Source organism: Elaeis guineensis, chromosome 8 (assembly GCF_000442705.2).
Source record: "Elaeis guineensis isolate ETL-2024a chromosome 8, EG11, whole genome shotgun sequence".
In the NCBI taxonomy this organism is placed as follows: Eukaryota; Viridiplantae; Streptophyta; class Magnoliopsida; order Arecales; family Arecaceae; genus Elaeis; species Elaeis guineensis.
Window position 1 is genome coordinate 24,209,155 of NC_026000.2, and position 24,783 is coordinate 24,233,937.

The 24,783-nt window shown below is 34.7% G+C and overlaps 1 protein-coding gene across 3 annotated transcripts in view; it reads right to left on the reverse strand.

The window, feature by feature from the left end:
• Positions 1-24,783, reverse strand: part of LOC105049827 (flowering time control protein FPA) — a 37,657-nt gene that overhangs the window by 8,263 nt on the left and 4,611 nt on the right. For 2 of the 3 annotated variants that reach the window (XM_010929586.4, XM_073261700.1), the window contains exon 5: positions 23,379-24,716. In XM_010929586.4, the coding sequence (XP_010927888.2) occupies positions 23,399-24,716 (1,318 nt within the window). In that variant the 3' untranslated portion in view covers positions 23,379-23,398. The remainder of the gene's footprint in view (positions 1-23,378; positions 24,717-24,783) is intronic. The other variant, XM_010929587.4, reaches the window with a different exon arrangement.

The window sequence follows — 24,783 nt, forward strand, 5'->3', positions numbered from 1 at the left end:
TTTATTTATTTATTTTATGATTTATTTTTGAGCTAGAATTAATTTTGAATAAATAAATAAATAAATAAGGTTTTAAGGCTGGGCATCCTCTCTTCATCATAGTGACCGGTCCTCTGACCTGCATCTGGCAACCACTTTAGACATGTCGCAGTGAGCTTCTCCTCCGACAACCACCCCTTTCTTCATGAGAAAAAAAGGTTAAAGAAAGTTGCTAGATCTTGTGAACTATCGATGAATCAAGCATAAGGATGCTAAGAGGTTGCCGGCGGCCAGAGCAAGTGTTCCCGGACAGACGTTGAGAGGGTGTTCCCATCCAATGATAGGGCCGAATTTTATCAAGGAACAAGACTGGCCGTTCCATGGATGCCGATCGAGAGTTTTCTTTGGTGGTTATCCCTTCAGTCATTGGCAATCCGGCCATCACGTTGGGGAGAGTTCAACCATTTGGGCGTTCCATCAACCACCGGCCAAGGTTAAAGGAGATGAGTACCGACTTTCGCCCCTCCTCCCATCGCTCTCCCATCTAGAAAAAATCATCAATCATTGGCTCAATGCGGTCAGGATGGCAGCCTCAGGCCAACCACCGATGGTTAACTGCTGGTATAACATCGACAGAGTTTATGGGTGGTTAATCCCCCACAAAAGATGGTTTAGGGAAGTGATCAGGAAAAGAAGAAGGAAGAGGAAGGAGATTTGGGCCTAATGGGTTCAGATTTTGGGTTCCAACTTGAAATATGAAATCCGATTATCCATTTTCTTAGAAAATTTTACAATTTAACCCCTAATAAAATATATATTCAGTAAAGACCCTTTCCAGTAATTGATTGAACCAAACCAAATTGAGCTAGTTGAATTTTATTTAGGGGGCTTTTGCAATTTAGCTTCCAATAAAGTATATATTATATAAAGATCCTTCGATAAATTATATTTTAGCCCCTATAATAAATTTTGTTACATATAGATCCCTAAATTTTTATTAAGCCTCTATAATAGAGTTTATTACATAAAGATCTTTGGATTATTGTTTAGTTCTTATAATAAACTTAATTATATAAATATTCTTTGATAATTATGATAAGATCTTTGTCATATGGTTTTATTAGATAAAAGTATAAATTTACATATGATATAGTTAATTTATATGCTATTTAATTTATTTACATGCAAACAAAGAATTATAGGTATACTATCATATTGATGATGATGTATTCAATATCATATAAAGTTAGTAAATTTATTAGATTTGGGAGTAGCATAGCATCCTGAATGTAGTAAAAGCCATATAAAAACTAACAAATAAAGTATAATAGCATATGAATAAAATTATAATTAAGTCATAGAAATAATTAACTTGGCCCACAGGGAGTGATTATTTTTATGATTTAATTGAAATAAGACGTAGAATATGATTGATGCACTGATGTGACCTCGACTCCTTGACTTGAGCAATGGCTCCAGTATTGTCACAATATAACAAGACGGGACCATCAATGAGGGTGGCACTCCGAGCTCGCCAATGAACTTCCACAATCATACAGCTTCCTTCGCAGCATCGAATGTCGCGATATACTCCGTTTCGCAAACAAAGTTAGCCACAGTGTGCTGCTTGAAACTTTTTTAATAGATCGCTCTACCATTCAAAGTAAAAATATAATCCGACATACTCTAGCTATCGTCATGATCTGACTGAAAGTTGGAGTCCGTAAACCCCACTAGTTTCAAATCAGTTTCACCATACACAAACTACTGGTCCTTACTATTTCTCAAATATTTAAGAATGATCTTTACGATCTTCTAGTGGTTCTCTTCTGGATCAAACTGGTATCTACTCACTATCCTTAGTGAGTATGCCACGTTTGATCTCATACATGTCATAACATACATAATAGAACCACTACCGAAGCATATGAAACTCTACTCATATACTCTCTCTCTTAAAGAGTTGTCGGACAATCTTCTTTCGAAAGAAAAATTCTATAACCTATTGGAAGATAGCCTTTCTTAAAATTTTTCATGCTAAATCGTTTCAGCATGGTATCTATATACATGAATTAGAAAAGCCTAAGGTACCTCTTAGATCTATTCCTATAGATCTTCATCCCTAGGATGTAGGCTACTTCTCTCAGATCTTTCATGAAAAATTATGATGACAGCCATACTTTTATTCCCTGTAATGTAGGGACATTATTCCTGATTAAGAGAATGTCATCCACATACAATACAAAAAATATAATTATTGAACCATTAGCCTACTTATATATGCAGGGTTCCTCTCCATTCCTAACGAAGCCATATATTTTAATTACCTTATCAAAACATATATTCCAACTCCGAGATGCTTGCTTCAATGTATAAATGGATCTTTGAAGCTTGCACACCTTGGACTCATCTGTGGATGTGAACTCTTCAGGTTGTATCATATACACATCTTCGTTCTGCTATCCATTTAGGAAAGCTGTCTTCACATCCATTCGCCAAACTTCATAGTCCAGATATGCTGCTATGGCAAGCATGATCTGAATGGACTTGAGCATTGCCATAGCAGAAAATATCTCGTCATAGTTAATATCATAATGCTGACGATAATCTTTGACAATCAAATGAGTTTTATAGATCTCCACTTTTCCGTCTGCGCCCTTCTTCCTTTTGAAGATCCACTTATACTCTATAGGTTTAACTCCTTCAGGTGGGTCAATTAATGTCCATGCATCGTTGATCTTCATGGATTCCATTTCAGATTTTATGACTTCAAACCATTTATCAGAGTCGGACCTGTGCATCACATTCATATAGATAATCGGATCCAAATCATTCTCATCGAGTTCAATCGAATCTCCGTCCCAAATCAAGAAACTTCAATATCTACCCGGCTGACGCAGTACTCTACCGGATCGCCTTAAGGATGTTTGTGTGTTGGACTTTGGGTTTGATCTTATCAAATCTAGTTCAAATTCAAACATTTGTGTCGGTTCTTCTACCTGTCAAATTTCGTCAAGCTCAATTTTTAAAGCACTTATTCCTTTACTAAAGAATTTTTTTTCAAAAAGTATACCTTATTACTGACAAACACCTTTCGTTCAGCAGATAGGTAAAAATAATATCTCTTCGTTTTCTTAAGATACCCAATGAAATTATATTTATCGAACCTAGGACTGAGCTTGTCAGTTTGTAATCATTTAACATAAGTCGGACACCCCCAAATCCTAAAGTAAGAGATGTTCGACCTATGCTCTGACCATATCTCATATAGTATCTTACTAACTGACTTGCTCGATATATTATTGGGCACAAGACAGGCTATTTCAAATGCATATCCTCAAAAGAAGATCGGTAGAATTGCAAACCCCATCATGAATCGAACCATGTCCAACAAGATCCGATTTCTTCTTTTCGAGACACCGTTATGCTATGGTGTCCCTAAAGTGGTCCATTGTGAGAGAATTCTATTCTCTCCTAGATATGTCAGAAATTCACTAGAGAGGTATTCACCTCTCAATCGGACAGAAAAATTTTAATATTTTTTTCATTTTATTTTTCTACTTCATTACGGAACTATTTGAACATTTCAAACAATTCAGACTTGTGTCTCATCAAGTAGACGTACCCATATCTAGATAAGTCGTCTGTGAACGTAATGAAATAGTTATACCTTCCTCTGACACATGTGCTCATGGGTCCACATACATTAGTATGTATCAAACCCAGTACATCACTGACTCGTTCATCTTTTTTAGTAAAAGATGACTTAGTCATCTTTTCAAGCAAACAAGACTCATAGGTAGATAACGATTCATAATCATTTTTATGAAAATTTTTTTTTGAGCTAACCTATTCATCCTATTCTTGTTGATATGACCTAGCCTACAATGTCAAAGGTAGGCATCCGTGACATCATCTATTCTAGGGTGTTTATTAGAAATGTACGTTATATTAGGCGTAGATGCAACATAGATTTCATTGTTTAACTGTTTACGCAAAATTGTAACACCATTCAAAATGATATCACAAAAATTTTTCTTTATTGATATTTCGTAATTAGATTTGACCAAAATATCTATAGAAATAACATTCAAAAAAAAACTAAGACAGTAATGACACTCATCAAGAACAATATAACAAGATTCGAATACAAGCTTGATGATTCTTAAAACTAGAACTGAAACTGATCTTCCATCTTCAACGTTCAAGAATCTCTCACCATTTTCAAATCTCTTACTGACCTGAAGATTCTGTAATAAATTACAAATATTAATAGAGCTATCGGTATCCAATATCCAAGTCATTGTATCAAAAAGAGAGAAGTCACAAGATGTTATCATATAAATATCTTATCCAACAACTGATTGCTTCTTCTTCTTTTTTGGCCTGTTGGGATCAAGAAAAATTTTATACTGAGGATAGTTTCTCTTCCAATAATCCTACATCTTGCAAAAGAAGTACTCTGCCTGACTTTGATCAGCCTTGAACTTGAATTTTTAGGACTGACTCCCAATACCTGTCACCTTCTTATTCTTTTTTTTTCTCTCTTAAAGGGACAACAACTACCCTAAGAAGATCCTCCCACTAAATTCACCATCTCCTTGTGAAGCTGGTGATCTTTCTCAAAAGTCTGTAGTAATCCCACCAGACCGTGGTAGTTGACTACAAGCTTCGTCATTCTAAAATGACTGAAGAACGGTAAGTAGGACTTGGGCAGTGAGTTCAGGATCGCATCCTTCCCCAGCTATTCATGCAAGGGGAGGCCAAATTTGCTCAGTTTTTCAATCTGTTCGATCATGTACAATACATGATCGATGACAGATGCACCCTCCCTTATCCGAATGTTGAAAATGGTGCAACTAGTCTTGTGCCGCTCAACGTCGTCAGGAGTGCCAAAAGATTCTCTCAACACTTGGAGCATTTCCTCTGACTGAGCCTCTTCAAATTTTCGACTGAACTCATCATTCATGGAAACCCGCATAATGCAATGAACTATGGTGCGATCATTGAGCCACTTCAAATAAGTATCTTGGATCATGCCTCGGGTGTTGGGAGTAGGCTCAGATGTCGGATCCATAATCATATATAGGATCCGTTCGTGCTTTAGGACAATCTTTAGCTTTCGATATCAATTATCGAAATTCAGACCGATTAGCTTCTCACTGTCCAATAGTGATCGAAGCAATAAATTTGAGGTCATATCTGCACACATAAGAAAAAATCAAAATTTAATTAGTATATGAATTTATTAATCCTAAAGACATGGATATTAGTCTAAAGATCCTCCCACTATTTTATACGAATTGGTAGCCTCTACTTCCAATTCGAAAAATTATCTTAATTCTTTAGCAAGGACTAGAATCCACATAGATTACATATAGATCCGACGATGGCTCGGTCAACCCATATGCACCTATGGATAGGTTCTCAACCAATTATTTTTCCAAACAACTTTTAGTAATTAATTTAGCTCCAGATTTTATTTCAGTAGGCGGTAGGCTTCCACTGAAAGTTTCAGTTAGATCAAACCATTAACATGAATATATTCAGTGATTCTACCTAATGAGTGATCAAGTCTGAGAATGGCTCGATCAATCCAATTATCATCAGATGGTTTAAAGAGTCATTACATGATGAATGATAATTCTATTATTTAGAGTGAACACCAGACAGATGGCGCTTGCAATGTCAATCAGAAATAATGAACCCATTACCATGCACCTTAATAGGAGGTTATGATCTAGTTATCATCATAACCAGCTCATTTTAGAAATCTAATAATTTAGAAGATTTAATCAATTTAGAGAAGAGAGAAGAAGAATTCAATTAGTAGACTACAATCCTCCCACTGACTTCACTAAGTCATTGAATCGGGTTAGGTCATACTGATTGAACTGGTACCTAGATCAGTCACACTGATCAACCTTAATGGCATGGACTAACTCGAATCACTTAGCGATCTAATCAAAATATAATTCACCAAATTGACCAAATAAGTGAGATCGATGGGAGGGTCTGCTAAGCTTGCCTTAAACACTATCGAAATGGCCAGTTAAACCACTCCCAATTAAAAACTACTGATCGAAATGCCAAACTTACCTAAGATACCAATTGATTAACTAGTTTTGATTTGACCAACGTAGTGATTCAGATTCAACCATTGAGCTACAATCAAGATCCATTTAGTCTAATCAAAGACATGGACTTGACCATCTACAACTATTATATTAGAAAAATTCTGATTAATCTAATTCAATATTTGGTTAGACTTAATCAATTTCTCTATATGGTCAATTAATTTTTTGATTCTAACCTTAGGTCTAATCTAATTAAAGAGAAAGACCTGATTTGAGCTAACCCATGCCCTATGTTTTATACAATGTTATTAGATCTTAAATCACAATTCTAGATCTAATTAATTTAATACTTAATTCTCAATTAAATTTTGCATCAACATGATTATGGTTTCGAAATAATTTCTTATGTAAATCTTTCACATTAAATCATAAAATTTTTTAGATCAAATCTAAATTTTTATAATTTTAAATTAAAATAATTTTGATTAATCAAGATCAGATATAACTAGTTTCTTCACAACTTGCATCACATACAACAACACCTAGGGTTTCAAGATCTCAAATTTTACAAGAAAATAAATTTTCTCCTTTCATTTTCTTCTTCATGGAACCTCACAGTGGCACTCTTACATGTCATGAAGAGCACTCAATTGAATAAAAAGAGAGGGTCATGAAACCTTACTTGTTCCTATGACCGGACGACCTGGTAATTACCCAATCCGAGTATTTTGCTACTCAGAACATCTAATCTAAATAGATGATAATCAAATCTGAAAATAAACTTATTTAGATCTAATCTAAATCATAAATAATCAGATCTAATATCAAAAAATTAGATCTAACATCACAACAATTCATATCAAAATAACCATGCTCTGATACCAATTGAAGAAAATATGTAGTAATGCTATGCATATAATTTTAAAAATTTTATACAGTGAAAATAAAAAATTAAATAATTTAATCTTAATCATATATATAAGATCTAATCTAGACTACCATCCCATGATCTATGATATGAAAAATATGCATTTTAGATCTGAAAACAAAAACACACATTGATCTCATCGATGCTGAAATCCTAGATCTAACTATTAGATCTAACATTGCAATTATGATAAAATAGAAATCATTACCAAACCAATTTGATATTGATCTCCTTTGGTAGGACGCCGCTCGCATCCACACGAAGTCATTTGGTTTCTATAGAAAAATCCACGTGAAGATTAGCGCAGATCAGGAACTTAGAGATGCTAGCCTGCAAGCAACTTCGACAGCTGATCTCTTCCTTCTTCTTCAAGTACCTTGGACACTCAAAAGCAAAAGGAGATCTGAAGGAGGAAGAGAAGAGGAGGAGAAGAGCTCTAGAAAATCAAAAAATAGCAAGGGAATCAATGATGGGATGTCCAAGAGAAGAGCCCCCTTTTTATAGACTAGAAATTAGGGTTTTCATCCAAGGAAGGGCGCCATATTCTCCACACCACAAATCTTTTTGGGCATCCAAAAATTTTCAAATTTGAGAATTGGCATGGGGAAAGAGATCTGGTATCTCACACATCCAAAAACTCTCCAGAAAAAATAGAAAAAAATTAATTTGGCACCAAAAACTTTTCTTGTTTGAAATTTTTTTTCTTAATTTACATTTTATCTCTAATTCAGATCGCATTCGAATTAGGCAAGAGATAAAAATATGACTCATCAACTATTGCCACCCACTCTTATTGGACCCTCTATCATGATGTCAAAAATTATAACCCAAATCCAATTAAGCGTGGAGAAATTGATATGGATTCAGGAGTGGCGCAAGAGATAAGAATAGAGTCCAAGTTGACAAGGACTCTTCATTTTCAATTCTGATTCTAATCCAAATCAAATTTGGATTGAACCCATTGATAGAAATGAACCTAATCCAATTAGAAACCTAGATATCTCATCAAATTCCTAATCCAATTAGAAATTACTCGAGTCAAAATCTTGATCGAATCAAGATCAAATTTTTTTTGTAATCTGGATTGATCATATCAAATCCAATCTGAGTCGAACTGAATCTAATTCAATTAGACTTGATCCAAAGCTCTTTACTCAATCAAATTAAATCAATTAGTAATCTAATTACTATTTAATTTTTTATAATAATAGAATCCTAGTCCCAGTGGGACTCTCCCTCCAGAGTTCCAGTCCCAGTAGGACTCGTCACCAGAGACAATCAAATTGGACTCTTCAGTTATCAGATCTGACCAAATCTTCTAATGTATGTGATTCCATAGATTCAAACCTAAATCGATAGCATAGGAAAACTTCCTGTACCAATCGATGTAACCATCTAGCAATGATGATCCGACGATCGGATAGGTCGAAGTATTGCAAAGCAACATTCTGAAACCTACGGCATTAGTATAATTTATTCCTTTGATCCTAATGCTCAAGATGACCTAGGATTTAACTGTTAACCCTAATTAAGTCGACCACATTGTATTTCAATCTTTCAAATCCATCTTATGGATAATTTTGATCAACATTTTACTAAATTGAAATACACTGATGCATATCTCCTACTAATTCAGAGGGATCAATTTCATCTTGGCTCACACACTGACTTGATAAGTATTTGATCACACGCAGTATCCTTACGTCACTGAGTTAGAAACTCAGATGGTCCGATACTAAAGTACAGTGAGTTGCTTATAAGTACTGTGGTGGTCTCAGATCTGAGGAATACTTATACACATATCCTTCACGAGCTACACTTGATAGCAAAGTGTTCGACACATGATCACGTTCAATGTGAATGTACTCCTACATTCTATCTGTACATCATAACAGTGTCTCTACATTCTTAATTAAGAGGACAACCAATTCATATGATGCACAACGATCTATACTTGATATTGCTATCGTCTTATTAATAGCATATCATTGGGTTGCGAATACTTTTAAGGATTTAATGACAAATCTTCTTTTGTCGATTAATTCTAGTCCTAAAGACTTCATTACAATATAGAAGTTCAAAGATGGACAATTTGTAATGCAAATATCAAATAATTTTTATTAATAAAAATTCATATGCAATTTACAAGATAAGATTGATGACTGATTTTGAGATATATTTTCCAACAAGTACTTCTTCATCTGTTGCCACGGCTACAATGGTTGTCTTTAGATCTCCAAACCTGATCAACTTCAAAACCATCTCTAGATTTAGTCTCAGCCTCCTTATTTTGAATATCACTGCATCTCCGGGTTTTTAAATGCATTTAATGGCTCACCCTATTTTGGAATCATCATCTATCCAACTACTCGATCGAAAAGATTACACTAAATCGTACTTGAGAACAAAAAAACTTAATTAGAGAGTTTTAAATTATAAGGACCATGTAAAAACATCTATGAAACCTAAAAGATCAAAAATATAATTTATAGCATATGAGCGATGATGCAACACGTAGATGATGATGTGCCACTTGATGATTGTATATTTTTGTATAGAAAATTTCACGGTATATACCACATCATCACCTATGTATTATTTTTATCTATTATGCCACATCATTGTCTATGTACCATGTCATCTATGAGCAAGGGTTTTTGACTGTTATATTTCACTAACTTGATGCCACATCACATCCATTTAAATAATTTTGGCTATATAAGCATCAATTTTTATCACATAAACATCAACTATTGCCCGCCGAGACTTTCAATAAGAGAAAGTGACCGAAATCCAAGGAAAGGATGACATTAAAATGATCGAAGAAGTAGAATGATCAAATTTGAGCTTTTTTAGTTTTAAGGACATTTTAAAGCCCGACCAAAACTTCAAGAAGAAAAACCATAATTTATTAAAAAATAATATATTAAATAATTATTCAATAACCTCAATACTTTCCATAAGTATAAGAACAACCTACAAAAATCAACAAATGCATTGTCGTTAAGAGGTTGGGTTTGTGTCTCCAACGTGTCCCCGACTTAATCCTATTCATGGGTCGGATAGCACGCCCAAGCCTGAAGAATTTTGAAAGAGCTTGGACCCAACAAGCTGGATTGGGCTTAAAATATGAGCCCGTATGTTAAAATGGGTTAGGCTCGAGTTTAGCTATGCCCTACCCGTATCTGATATAACAAACAAAACATATGTATGCTTTAGAAATAGAGTTAAAATCGGATTGGATACTAATATATCCATATCTATATTTATTTTATTTAATGAATACAAATATGAATAACAATATTAATTAAATATAAAAATTTATATCTATATTTATTTTAAACAAATAAGGATACAAGTTAGATATTGAAAATATAGATACAAATATAAATATAAATTAGATAATTAAATTTTATGACCACAAAATCAAAGATATTACTGAATGAATGATAAGTTAATAATATATTAATATAATTATATATTTAAAAAATTCATAAATATTATATAAATTTAAATAAAATTATAAATAAAATTAAATATTTTAATATGAATCGGATAGCTATCTATTTATTTATTTATTTTTTTATGAATATAAATATGAATATGAATATTAATTGAATGTTCAAATTTTTATTTATATCTAAAAAAATGTAAATGTAAAAATAAATTTGGATGGATATTATTCGATCTATTTTACCATTTAGGAATATGATTTTGGTGACAAAACAACATATCCATAGCTCTGTTCCATGTAGTAATACTCTTACCAACAACCATCAACACAAGGATGTTATCAATCTCTTTCAAATATTTAATCTTTACAAATATCATTTTATATCTTTTAAACTAAAAGAAGTTTAAGAAGCTGTTAAGATTGAAGCCCAAACCTAAGCAAATACCGAGCTCGAGTGTGCAACACACTTAGACCCCACTAATTTTAGTTATATTTTACGTTAAGCCCTACTCCAGTTCTCAAATTTTAGGTTTAATCAATTGAAAAATTCTTTGTGCACCATAGATGGTACAGAAGATCCGACATAAAATGCACCATCTTATCTGATTGATCCACATGGTAATCACTTTCCAACATGCATTTAATACCTTCAGTTCTCCTTTTTCATTTGAAAATTTTGAATAACGAAAATATTCTTATTTTTTAAAAAAAATTATGATATTTTATAACATATTATGACATCCTACATCATATCATATTATGACAATCTGTGTAAAAAAAATTATGACATTCTATGATATATTATGATATATTATAATTTCATATGTATAAAAAGTCATGATTTGACACAGGATGTCATAATATAAAAGGAACATTTTTATCCGATCATTTTTCAATGCGTATTTAATGTCTGCAGCTTTACTTTTCCGTTTAAAAATTTTAAATGACAAAATACTTCTGTTCTTTGAAAAAAAATTATGATATTTTATGTATATTACGACATCCTGCATTATATTATGACATACTATGCACAAAAATTATGACTTTCTAAACGCAGGATACGATAATATGGACATAAGATGTCATAATTTTTTAAAAAAACAAACATATTTTCGTCATTCAAAATTTTAATGAAAAAATAAAATTGTAAGCATTAAATGTGCATCAGAAAGCAGTAGCTATATGGACCAATAAGATAAGATAGTATGCTCCACATCGAATTTTCTACACTACCTGCGATGCACAAAGAATTTCTCTTAATCAGTTATTTTAGACAATTTTGGATCTTTAGCTGGATGTCTAAATAGAGCTTGAAATTTTACTAGATCCTAATTCAAAAAAAAAAAGTTTAAAATCCAAATTCGGATCCAGATCCAACAAAAGTTACAAATAAACATGAATTAAATGAGAGCAAAATACTTATGTTTGTCATCCTTCACGGACAGGACAAATGATTGTAAACAAAAACTGGATTGCAACAAATTCTCATACAACCAGTTGGAAATTAGAGAGGACCAGTTCGAAGAGCCGTTAATTCCCCAGGTTGGAAATTGGAGGAGAACCGGTTGAAAGAGCCGTTATAGTTCAAATTTTGTTCAATGATACCGAAACCAGGTCCGTAGAAACGCTCGACGGGAAAGCCACCTTGCGTGTGGGGCACGTAATAATCTATTTAGAATACGAGCCAACCCTGGGCATAGATCAAAATTTCGGACAAGCAAAGCTGGGTATAGATTAAAATTCCGGACGAACAAAGCTATACTATCCGAAAATCGCCAATTTATGCAATCGAGCAAAAGAAGAATTTCACACGGAGGCTGAACATCTCTTAACCATGTCATTTCTTTTATTTCTTTTGGTGAGAGTGTAAAATATCGTTATTTCTTTCTTTCGAAGGTCTTTATCTTACGTGTTCCACTAACAAGGCCACATATTGAAAGGTTGGAAGAAGAGTACACGAGCAAACACGTGCTCGAATGCATGTTCTTTTAGGGAAAAGAAGAATAACCAGGTCCGGTTTTTGTAAATAGACCATCAAACCCAGAATCTCTTATTGCTTGGAAAAGGATGCAACCACTAAAGCAGGCCCTACATTACCTGAACCATTGGTTCACTTATACGTTTTTTAATTACTACTAATGTGTTAATAGAAGTTCACACCGCACAATTCTCAAATAGATGTCTTAGGATCTCTTCCCCACCAATCGAATACAGCTGAACTCCTCAATCCTTTTACGATCTCATTTTGTCAAACTAAGCTCACCGCTCATCTCTCAAGGCTTTCAAGCTACAACCATTAATTTTGTAAAGATGCAAAGATTATAATTCTCGTCGGACCAAGCATCTTGCTTATTATCATAGGATTAGATTACAACTCAATTTCCAATCCTATATATCTAGAATCCTAACAAAGACAGGAAATGCATCTCTCCATCGAAAGTCTTCACATTAAAACAATTTTCGAAAAATCGTATTGCAAATGTGTATGAAACTTACCAATTTGCAAAATGGGAACAAGTCGTTTAGGTAACCCGAGTCTCAGCAAAGGCATGAAATACATGCCCCTCATGGAAAGTCAACCCTTTAAACCAATTTATAATGAATCCTATTGCTAATCCACATGAGAATACCGATCCACAAAATGGAACAAGTGAGTTAGATAACCCTAAGCAAGCCCCATTGCAGGTCCTTAAAAGCATGATCACGAAATTCTTATTTGGCAAAATTTGGAATTCGTATACAGCATGCAACATCAATCCTAGGTCCTGAAGCTATCTTGACATTTTAGAGGGGGGAGAATGCCAAAAGCATGGATATCCTCATTGAAAGTAGTACCAGCCTTCACATACTGAATCTCCTAAGGACTTAAATAATGGACGGCAATGCAACCTATAGTTTGTCCATTTCCAAAGGCAAAGTTATGTGATGGTCAACATACAGCCAGCTGCAGCCAAATAAACTATTGGATTAAAGAACAATTGATGCTTCCCAACTTTCCTCATTCTCCTCAAGTAGGAAGTTAGGCACCACAAAAAAGAATACTTGTAAATACCAATTGTCCCACTAATTTGATGTTATAAAGTAACACTTTCCATCAGATGTTCTGGTACTTATACAGAATAAATGCACCCAACTTGATGCATGCATATCATTACCAATATAAGTTGGTAAGGGTTTGCCCATTACCATAATTCCTTTACTCACATAACTATCAACACAATTCAGAATCCATCTTACCTCTTTCAACTAGTCTGGTAAGTCCTGCCCTGAAACTTCCCCTTCTAGTCTCGGGTGACCTTGGCATGAGCCAACCCAAAATAATATGATAGAAGTCCATGCAAGTTCATCTTTGGGGAAACATCTCTCCTTGCGTCTAAACACAACATTCATGCCCTTCTATATCATCTACAATCCCCAGCTAATTATAGTTTTCCTTCACTTAGTTGATTCTCCTACCTCAAGTTCAAGCAACAAGTTGAAGCTTCTGAAAGAAAATTTACCCCTTCCCGCTAATACTATGTTCCCGAACCTTGCTAGTCAATATCTTTTGCTTAAGATGACTAACCAGCTCTGGAATCTAATGCAATCTAATGCTTGCATCATACAAAACCAAATGATGGATACCCATGTCTTCATCTTCAACCACCCAAGAAATCTAGGTTACTCCTAAATCAACCTCTTTTTCCTATATAACTGATATAAACCAACCTTTCCACTATCATTTAAAGCAAATACATCTTAATTGCCCTGCGGTGATCTATGTGGTGTCATGCCCTCCTACCATCATGCTTAGCGCATAACAGTTGCATGCGATCCACTAGCAATAAAATGTTTAAGGCATCATCCCCATCAACTCTTTCATCACTATATGTTATGAGCTCATACAATGGGGTATGAAAAGAATATTAACAATCTAGAAAATTACAGCAGACAGAACCTTATCAGTTTCTATAGAAAGCCAATAATCATTAGCAGAAAATTTAACAAAAGCACTTTAAGAAAATGACTCAAGAAAAGTGAATCAGGTCCATAGAAAACCTTCTAGATCTTGAGCCTCTATGCCATTCTCATTTCACTCTATTCTAGTTATTAGAGTATTATTGTATTTATAGCATTAGATGTATTTATGACACTAAAATATTAAACTTATTTTATTATTTACTTCTATGCCTTATTTGTACATATCTGTTTATACTAAGTAATCTGTACATATCTCTATAAATATTAATACAATCCTAGAAAGGATGCGTTGCTTTTACCCACATTTTTCATGGCATCAAAGCCAAAACCCTAACCCTAGGATAAACCACCACCATAAATGATCATCCCTGGTGGATCCTAAACCACCGATTACTTTCTTTCTTCTCCTTCTCTTTTCTTTCACATAGCCATACACATCTCTGGTGGATCCACATACCCAACATCAAACATTCTCTTTTCTTTCATATTATTTTTCTTGTTTTTACTGTCTGCTACAGCAAATCCTGCTACATTACCCGCTATCAATTCCTTAGTGCAACTTTTATTCTATCATCTAACGACAAACTTATTATGGCTAATGTGTCTTCACCACTTCCCGTCATCAACATCAAAATCTCTGTCCAGTTGAACTCACTGACACCTATCTTATTTGGAAACAAGTGTTTTCGAACGTGCTTGAAAGTTTTGGAACCTCCTCATGTATAGATGTCACGACAATCATCTATTCTCAAACAATTGAGAGAACTGACAACAAAATTTAACCAATCCAACCTACCCTATCTTGAAGAAAGAAGATATAACTATACTATCATGGATTAACGCAACATTGCCTTTGAGCATTTTATAGATAGTAATATCTATTTCACCAAAGACAGAATGCGAGGTTTGGATGGCGATTAAGGCATATTTCTTAAATAAAACTGCATCCACCGCATTCTCTCTCAAGTTGGAACTTCAGAACAAAAAGAAGAAAACAATGAGCATGATCGAGTACATGTAGAAGGTCAAGACTATCGGAGATACCCTAAATGCAATTGGAGAAGGCGAGTTAGATCACAATCTTGTAATGATTGTTCTTTTAGAGCTTCCAGAAGAATATCGAGAATTTGTGAGTACATTAAACACTCACCAAACTAAACCCACCTTCGATCAACTCTGTCCTCTTCTCATGTAGGAGATCGAAATACAGAGAAAAAATCGTCATCCAACAAACTCATCACACAATGCCAGTGCCCTTTATGCCAATCGAGGCTGAAAAAATCGAAGTGGCCATGGAGATAGATCTCATGAAGACCGTAGATAGAGAGAAGATTGTGGACAGTCGTATGGTCGAAGATCTCAACGAGCATATCCTTCATAGCTTTTTTCATATAATCTCACTTTTTCCTAATTCTTTTCCACAACCACAGACACAAAACCAATTGTCGACTCCACCACATCAACCGACATCTTCTTCATTACCATACATTGGAGTGCAGTGCTAGATATGTGGCAAATTCGATCACACCACTCTCCAGTACAAACAGAGATTTAATTACGCCTTTGTCTCTGACAACCTTCCATAAATTTTTACGATCACGAACCTTCATGAATCCCCTTAGGAGGTCTGGTACCCTAACACTGTACTTCTAATCATATAACATTAGATACATGTATGCTTTTAAGTTCTAAGCCCTATAATGAAAGAGATAATTTTTTGCTAGTAATGGTCAACTACTTATTGCAAAAACTGATGAAATAAAATTAAATACTCCTACTTGATCTTTTGATTTAAAAAATATTCTTGTTCTTCTTTCTATAAAATGCAACTTACTTTTTGTTCATCAATTTTATCGTAATAATAACTCAACATTCGAATTTGACTCAACTAATTCTTTTTGTAAAGAACAAGGAAACCAGAATGGAGATTCTACGATGCAATAGTCCGAGAATGTCACTTTATCTTTATGTTCGAGAGTTGCAAGTATATGAAATAAGTCAAAATCTACTTTGGTTGCTATAACACTTAACGGCGAGCTTTGACATAAGAGGTTAGGTCATCCGAGTCAATTAGTTTTGTCTGAGTTTATGAAAGAGAATAATGTGTACTTTGAATCTAGAATAAATTTGTCTTATTGCAATACATGTCATATTGGTAAATATATGAAACTTTCCTTTAATGAATATGAGTTCCTTTTGATTTTTCTTTTTCAACTGATTTATTCTGATGTATGGCAAGTACCTAGTAATTCTATTTCTGATTTCAAGTATTATATTATGTTTATGGATGATTATTCTCGCTATTCATAGATATATTTATTAAAATTCAAGCATAAGATGTTTGACAAATTTCTTGAATTTAAGACTTTAGTTGAGAATGTCTTTCCACAGAAAATTAAATCTTTCCAGTCCGATGAAGGAAAAGAGTATGATAATGAACAATTCTTTATTTTATTTCGTAAATATGATATAACTCATAGAATTTTTTGTCCACATATACCACAACAAAATGAGGTAGCTAAACGAAAAAATAACACATTGCTCATATTGTTAAAACTATACTTTTTTAATCTTGCATGCCTGCTAGGTTTTGAGTTGATGCAATTCAAACTATTATTTTTCTTATTAATCATACTCCCTTTATTACTGTTTTAAAGGGTAAATCACCTTATTATGTCTTGCATGGCTATCCTCCTCGAGACTTGCAACTTTTGAAGATATTCGAATACTTATGCTATCTAGATCTATAGGACATCACCGATCATAAGCTCTTTCCTCGGTCTCTATCTTGTGTTTACTTAAAATTTTTTATAAACACAAAGGGTTCCGATGCCTTTATCCAAATATCGGTAAAGTTTATATTTTTCGGCATGTTACATTCGTTGAATCTATTTTTCTATACTCTTGACTCTCCAAATTTATTGACTCTGCATATTCTCATTTAAATTTTTAATTGTTTCAAAATTGTTTTATCAAATCCATCTCCTTTAGGTAGTGATCTCTCTACCCTCGAAACAATATCACAATTTGATTTTCTTCTTAACAACCTTTCTGCTTCTAATTCTTCTAGATATTTTACTCCTAATATTTAACCAGATTCCTTATAATTGGAAGGACTACCTACCAACGAGATCTCTACCTCCTCTCTACCTAGGACTGAGATGCATACCTCGTCTAACAATTAGAAACGACTTCATGTCTATACTAGATGATCTCGTCCTCCCAAATCTAAAATCGAATCCCTAATCATAGCTGAAACCACACTCAAGCCTACACTCCCACATCGGATCGATCCTCACTTAGATCGGCTAAGATCGATCCAGTTATTGGGATCGATTCCTCTGATGCAATCAAGTTGCCACCCTCATCTATACCCTCCGTCACTCCTGCATTGTCTCCTATTCGCACCCACCCTATGCTCATGAGATCCTTGTCTGAAAGCGAGATATATCCTCTTCCCACATGGCTTCCATATCTTCTACTTTACCTACTAAATCTAACTCTTTTTCTGAAGCCTTTCAGCATGTAGGTTGGTGATAGGCAAGGTTGGACAAATATCAAGCCTTACTCTCCAATGCTATCTGGGATCTTGTGTCTTCGCTACCCTCTGTTAATCTCATCAGCTGCAAGTGGATCTTCAAAGTAAAACAAAAGGGGAATGGCTCTTTGGAGTGCCTCAAAGCATGATTGGTTGCTCAAAACTATAAACAGCAATCGGAGATCGACTTCAATGAGACCTTCTCCTGGATAGTTAAGCCTACTACTATTCGCACTGTCCTATATATTGCTATCTCTTTTGAATGGTCTCTTCGATAGTTAAATGTTAAAAATATCTTCCTTCATGGACTATTGTCTGAGGAGGTCTATAAGAAGTAGCTGTCTGATTTTGTACATCCATCCTATCCCTACCACGTTTGTTGTTTGTAGAAGGCTATTTATGGGCTCAAACAGACACCCCGCGTCTGATTTCAACAATTTATCTCTTTTTTTTCTGAATTAGATTTTAAGAGGAATACAACCAACCCTTCCATGTTTGTGTTCTGTTCCGCACAAAGGATCATTATCTTCTTACTATATATTGATGTCTTATCATTACTGATAACTCCTCCTCTCTATTGGCTTTCTTAAGTTCTACCTTACAGGCTGAGTTTGCCATGAAAGATCTGAGCCTTCTTCATTACTTCTTGAAAATGAAAGTTTCTAATTCGACTAGTGGTGTATTTCTTACTCAACAAAAATATGCTCATAACCTCTTGAAGCGTCATGATTTCTCCTCCAATAAGCCGATCTCTACTCTTGTGCTTAACACCAATTTGTCCGCTCACGAAGGTCGCCTGCTTAAGGACTCTTACACTTATCATCAGATCATGGGGCTTTGCAATATTTTACTTTCAATCATCCAGACATCTCTTATGCTGTCAACCTCATAGCCCAATTCTGCGTGAACCACAATTCTAAGATGTCAAATGCATCCTTCACTACATTCACAGTACTTTATCCTATGGACTTCAATTTTCTCAATGTCAGCGTCCATCCTTAATGGCCCATTCAAATACGGATTAGGCAAGATGTCCTCATACTCGACACTCGTGATTTTTGTATCTTTCTGGATCCAAATCTTATTTCCCGATCTGCTAAGAAACAGTCTATTATATTTTGATCAAGCTCCGAAGTTAAATATTACTTCGTCGCATTCATGCTCACTGAGACCATCTAGATTCACCATCATTTTTGAAATCTTGGCATAGGCCTTGTGTGGCCTATCTCTATTTACTATAACAATCTCAACACTACTTATATTGCTGCCAACCCAGTTCTTCATACGCACACCAAGCACATTCAGCTTAATCATCATTTCCTACAAGAGATCAAATGGACGATTTATCTCTTCTTCACATTTCTTCTGAAAAGCAACTTAATATTTTCAAAAAGTCATTGTCCACTTTTTGGTTTACTCTACTTCGATCCAATCTTCACATTCGACCGTGGGATGTTCAAATTGCAGGACATGTTAAAATATTATTGTATTTATGACATTAAATATATTTATGACAGTAGCATATTAGGCTTATTTTATTTTTTACTTCTATGCTTGTTTATATCTCCATTTATGTTAAGTCATCTGTACATATCTCTACAAATATTAATACAATCCTAAAAAGAGATGCATTGTTTTTACTCATATTTTTCACTCATATTATCAAGACTGAAGCCCAATCAAATGAAAATACTTTAACATTACCATAAATCATAACTTATCCCTATGTTAGACTAATACATATACACCAAGAACAAAATAATGGCTATTTGACAAAACTTATGAAGCTTTTCTAGTTTACGTACACATTAATTCTTAAAAAGCTTTTTGTACAGGCACATTCCAATATCCTGAATTCACTATCAGACTGCATTTGGTTCCAAGGAATGACGGGCAAGGAAAAAATTATGCCTATGGGAATAGTTATGATAAAAGTTCCAAGTTTTGTTTGGTTACTATATTCTGAATAACCTTGACATGAGCGTTATTTTGTCCATAAAATGGTAACGAGTAGGTATAAGAGATTTCTTATAACAACAGATAGCTTATGATAGCTCCCAGTTGGAATAGTTATGGCTGTCATATAGCATATTTGACCAGAAAAATAATTCCTACATTAAGCCTGTTTTTCAATGGCTCTTTTGCAGGCATAAAGCTTGGAATCCTCATGCCTGCTTTACACCCGAACCAATGCTGCCTAAACTTAATCTAACGAGGTGGCAAAATCCAGATGCAATCCCAAAGCTAATATCACTACATCATCCAACTCTCAATAGCATTTCTGCATCTTTTTTTATCCTTTTCTCTGTTGTTTACGCAGAAGGGAGGAGGTTCTATGTGCATCTTAAATGTAATTCCCACTTTAAACAAATGTCTGACCAACAGATTGATTTTACATGCATTAACCCTCACAACAAGACCACCATTGATTCGTATCAAAGTTGGCTGACAAATGGAAAGAAATAATTTTCATTCTTGAAAAAAAATAGGTTGAACCATACGGGAAGCATAAGATTATTGAGAAAACAAATAAAGCATCCACAATCATAAGATGAATTGCCCAAATCTTTACTGTTTGTTGCATCCTCGCGTAAAGGAAGGAACTCATGAAAAACATCATGATTATCTCAAGGTCAGGTGTTCAGTACCTTTTGCTCCAGCCAAAGCCAAATAAAAAGGTTTTAAAAGTTTACTTGAAATTAATTTTTCATTTTTTTTAAATTTATTGTTTCGATCCAATAAAGGAATCCTTGCCAAATTGATAAACAATCTTAGAGGCTAAATATTTTGGTATATTTGCAAAGCAATGTAGGATAAGCTGGCATGCAAAGTCTTAATATGAACCGGAAACCTTGATGATATAGTAATGGAAATATGGAGTAGTTCGGCTGGCTATCTCTACGCCCTGAAACTAATTGAAACAGAACACAGTAAACTAATTGCAGGCAGAGATTGTCATCACAAGCATGCAACCTTTGCAAACATGTTCACAAATCACCTCTCCAGCCAATAAAGCTCTTCTGTCCATGTTGGGGCCCAATAAACCATGTCGATTACTTAAGGCCTAAATATGATTCCGGCATCTGATTCGTGAGAATGATGGTAACCAAAATATTCTTGTTTGCATGGTGGATTTTGTATAGTATTAGTGTCAAGCAGGTGAAATGAATGTAAGAGGAAAAAAGGATGGCATGACCTGAAAAGGTGGGGAGGGGCGGTGGAGAGAGCTCGGGACTCTCTGATCCAACGATGATATAGAAGAGGCAGGAAAAAAGTGAAAGGCTTTGCAGGCTCCCAAATACCCCTCTTTTCTCAATAGTCTAGCTACAAATGACAGTTGGAGTACAAAAGGGGGCGACCCCTCCCTTCTACTTCTCCACTAAGTTACTAATGCATTAGAACGCAGAAGTTCCTCGAACGAGCTGGAAATCAATCGTGCTTCCTTTCAATTTCGATACATGTGGTTCTATTAAGATTGCTTTACCATTTGATGAAATTATGAAAAGCATTCTGAGAATGCAAGAAAGCTTCAAGACTGGAAGGAAAGGATATACAAAGTTCTACGAGCATTCATCAACAAAAGGTTGATTTCTCTATTAAGATTTTAAGTTCTACTAAGGGGACCAAATAATTTGGTTAAAGATGCATGTCCAGATAAACAACGATATAGAAGAAAAAGAATCAGTATGAAAGACAACTCAAAATTTTATGCCACAAGGCCTTCATTTGAATTGCTTTATGGCTTGTCTTGCATTTGTACATATAAAAAACAAAAAAAAAAAAATTGCAACATTCTCAAAACAAAGAGAAAAAATCTAAAACATTTAAGTAGATAGAGGAAAAATGAAGTTCTCATCCAAGTTTCTTAGTAATCCAAGAATTGACCATGCTTTTTCTTTTGTGTCATGCAAATTACTGATAAGTTGTACTTGGTCAAAATTCTATCTCAATTGGCACAAATACATTTAAGTTGGTTTTGCAAAGTATACATGCCTAAAAGGACACAGCATTTCAACAATCATTGATCTACACCTACAAATATGCTTATTGCTTAACATTAGACTAGTGCCATATCAACCAATTTCAGTCTGTGTACTAAGCATTTCAAGTAATCATCATAACAAAAGACCAAACGTTTGAAGGCAGACAGATAACAACTAATTCAAGATCAAATTACATTGTGCACTATAAGCATATATAAATGACACAAGAAACCAACAATCCAAATTTGACATTGCTAATAAATCAATACTTTCATGATATAGCTTTCAAGAGTTAATTGCATTTCACCTCATGGTTATTTGTCAGTTATTAAACAGATTCCAGAGTACTTAAAAAACTAATTCAAGCAGATAGTTTAAAAAAAAAATCTTATTAACTTGCGTTTTATTGTAATTTTGTTTCCTTCTCAAATCTTAGGATAATGATGATGACAAGTAATAGAACATTTAATAGCTACGAGTAATTTATGCTATTATAAACATTATGATTTGATAAATCAACCATCATATCAAATTATCATCAACTTTACAGTAACAATGCTAAAGTTCCCATGAACCATCTGATGCCATCTCTAGCATGCTGCTATAAAGATATTACCCATTCCTTTTTCCCCCTTCATATCATAAAATAAAACTGAAAAACTGTTATATAACCTAGTATCGTAAAATCAACTGAAAAGGCAATACATAATCTATACACTGGCTTTATCAAAGGTGTTATTTGATTCATTCTCCAATAGAATTCTGATAACAGTATAATCAGATTTTAGACACCTAAAATTACATTTCAGCTCAATATTTCCTCTAATCACCTAATTATACCAAATGAAACTAATTAAGAACAGAAATTTGCTTAAAATACAGAAGAATCGTTTAATGACTTTGTACAGCAAACTTTTCATTTTAAAACCAATCAAATATGAGATTGAAATCATCAATGGTATTCGTAAACCTGACAAGCACTTGGATTGCCCACACCTCTCACTTCATTATGAATCATAATATTACTACTAATTTTCAGCAGTAGACATGAAAGGGGGGAAAAAGAAGCATGCCATAGAAAACAAACAATAGCCTGTATTTCAAACTCACATAAAAGTTATAATAAATACTCAATAAAAGACAGAAAAATTTTAAGAGTCTTGTTATCGATATAATGGTAGTCAAACATCAAAAGTATTTATTATTTATCAGTGAAACTTGTTGAAAGAACATGCCTATTATAACGTCATAATTGTACTTCTGCAAGCACAATTGATCAGAAATAACATCACCTGAAAATAATGAGATCATAGAATACAAACAATAAAAAAGTACCAATAACTAAACTAAATGCACCTAATAGATACTCCTTTCGCAGTGGCATTGAGGAGTTACTACTAAATTAATAAAGAAACTTCAGCATATTAATAAATCAATGAAATCCAGGTGAAAAGAATACCTGCCAAGTGAGAATATTTCTCAGTGTTGATTTCCAGTCCCTTGTACAGCTTGTTGTTGTTGAAGTTGCAGCAGTAAGCTGGCAGCAAACTCAAGGGTTGACTGGTACCGCTGGTTCTTATCAGCATCACTACCTGAAGTACTTGAACCAGGTAAAACAGTTTGTGGCTGATGCCCTTGAGTAGGTGGAATGGCAATTTGGGGCTGGGGTAGATTTCCAATTTGATCATGAGAAGATGAGGAAGTGGGTTTCAGCTGCTGCTGAACTGCTTGGTTGAATACAGGAGCAGCATTTGTTGTCTGTAATATGCCATAGTTGCTGTGAGAAGCAAAAGAACCTGGAAATTGGGCACCATGGGATGGTATTGAATGATATGGTCTGGTCAGAATAGATGGAGACTCTGGCATGTTTAAAGCAGGGTTCAGAACTTGTGTACCACCAACAATAGGTTCTGCAGAATGATCTGGTCCACTTGGCATGTTAGTATATGTCAGAAAGTGAGAGATGAGCGGTGCCTGGTGATTAAACTGTGGATCTAAATGCTGTGGAAGATGGTTTGTTTGCCCTAGGGGAGCACTAGAAACTGCTGCTCGGTCTTGTCTCCATCCTTCAAAAGGCATTAACGTGTCATGCATCACAGAAGCAGAAGATGAAACAGGCCCACTAGTAGAACCCGATGGCATTTGAACAGTCCCAGCAGCCGATGACTGATTGTTGCTGGGAATCAGAGAAGCTAAAGAAGATATTACTTCAGGAGTCAAGGAAACCTCCACCTGGGAAGCAACAGCAGAATTGCCAGCATCGTCCAGGGAAGCTGATTGTGCTGCGCATGGTCCATCAGCAAGCATCAACAGTGATTTTCCAACACCTGAATGATGCATTGGCTCCACATATAATGGCCTATTGTAATCAACTTTTAAAGCTTGGTCTTCATTTTGTGGGACAGACTGATAACCCTTCTGTGAATTAGATGCCTCTTGCCGATCAATGTAATGGGATGACAGGGGATGAATTGCTAGTTGTGGTGGTTGTACCGCTGCATTAGTTGATTGCTGTGGCAATTTCAGAACAACACCATACAGACGCTCACCACCAGAAACATTCAATACCTTGGTCAAGAAATCTGATGGGGGCACCAAAAACAGAGTAGTCCCATCATCAAGCTTTGCAACCCCAGCACGACCTTTTAAGCCCAGGTAATGGAGAAATTCAGTGTAAGAACCAAAGTCATCTTCGCTGTTGGGTAGGAAGAAGACAATGTCAAATCCAGTGGCATCGGCACAGTGCTTTGTAAGCATATCCAATCCTGTTCTGGCTGAGCAATTAACAACTTCAGGGCTGCCAAAATAGTTCATATATCAATCATCATAACATATAACCAATTATTTTTATAAATCTACTCATG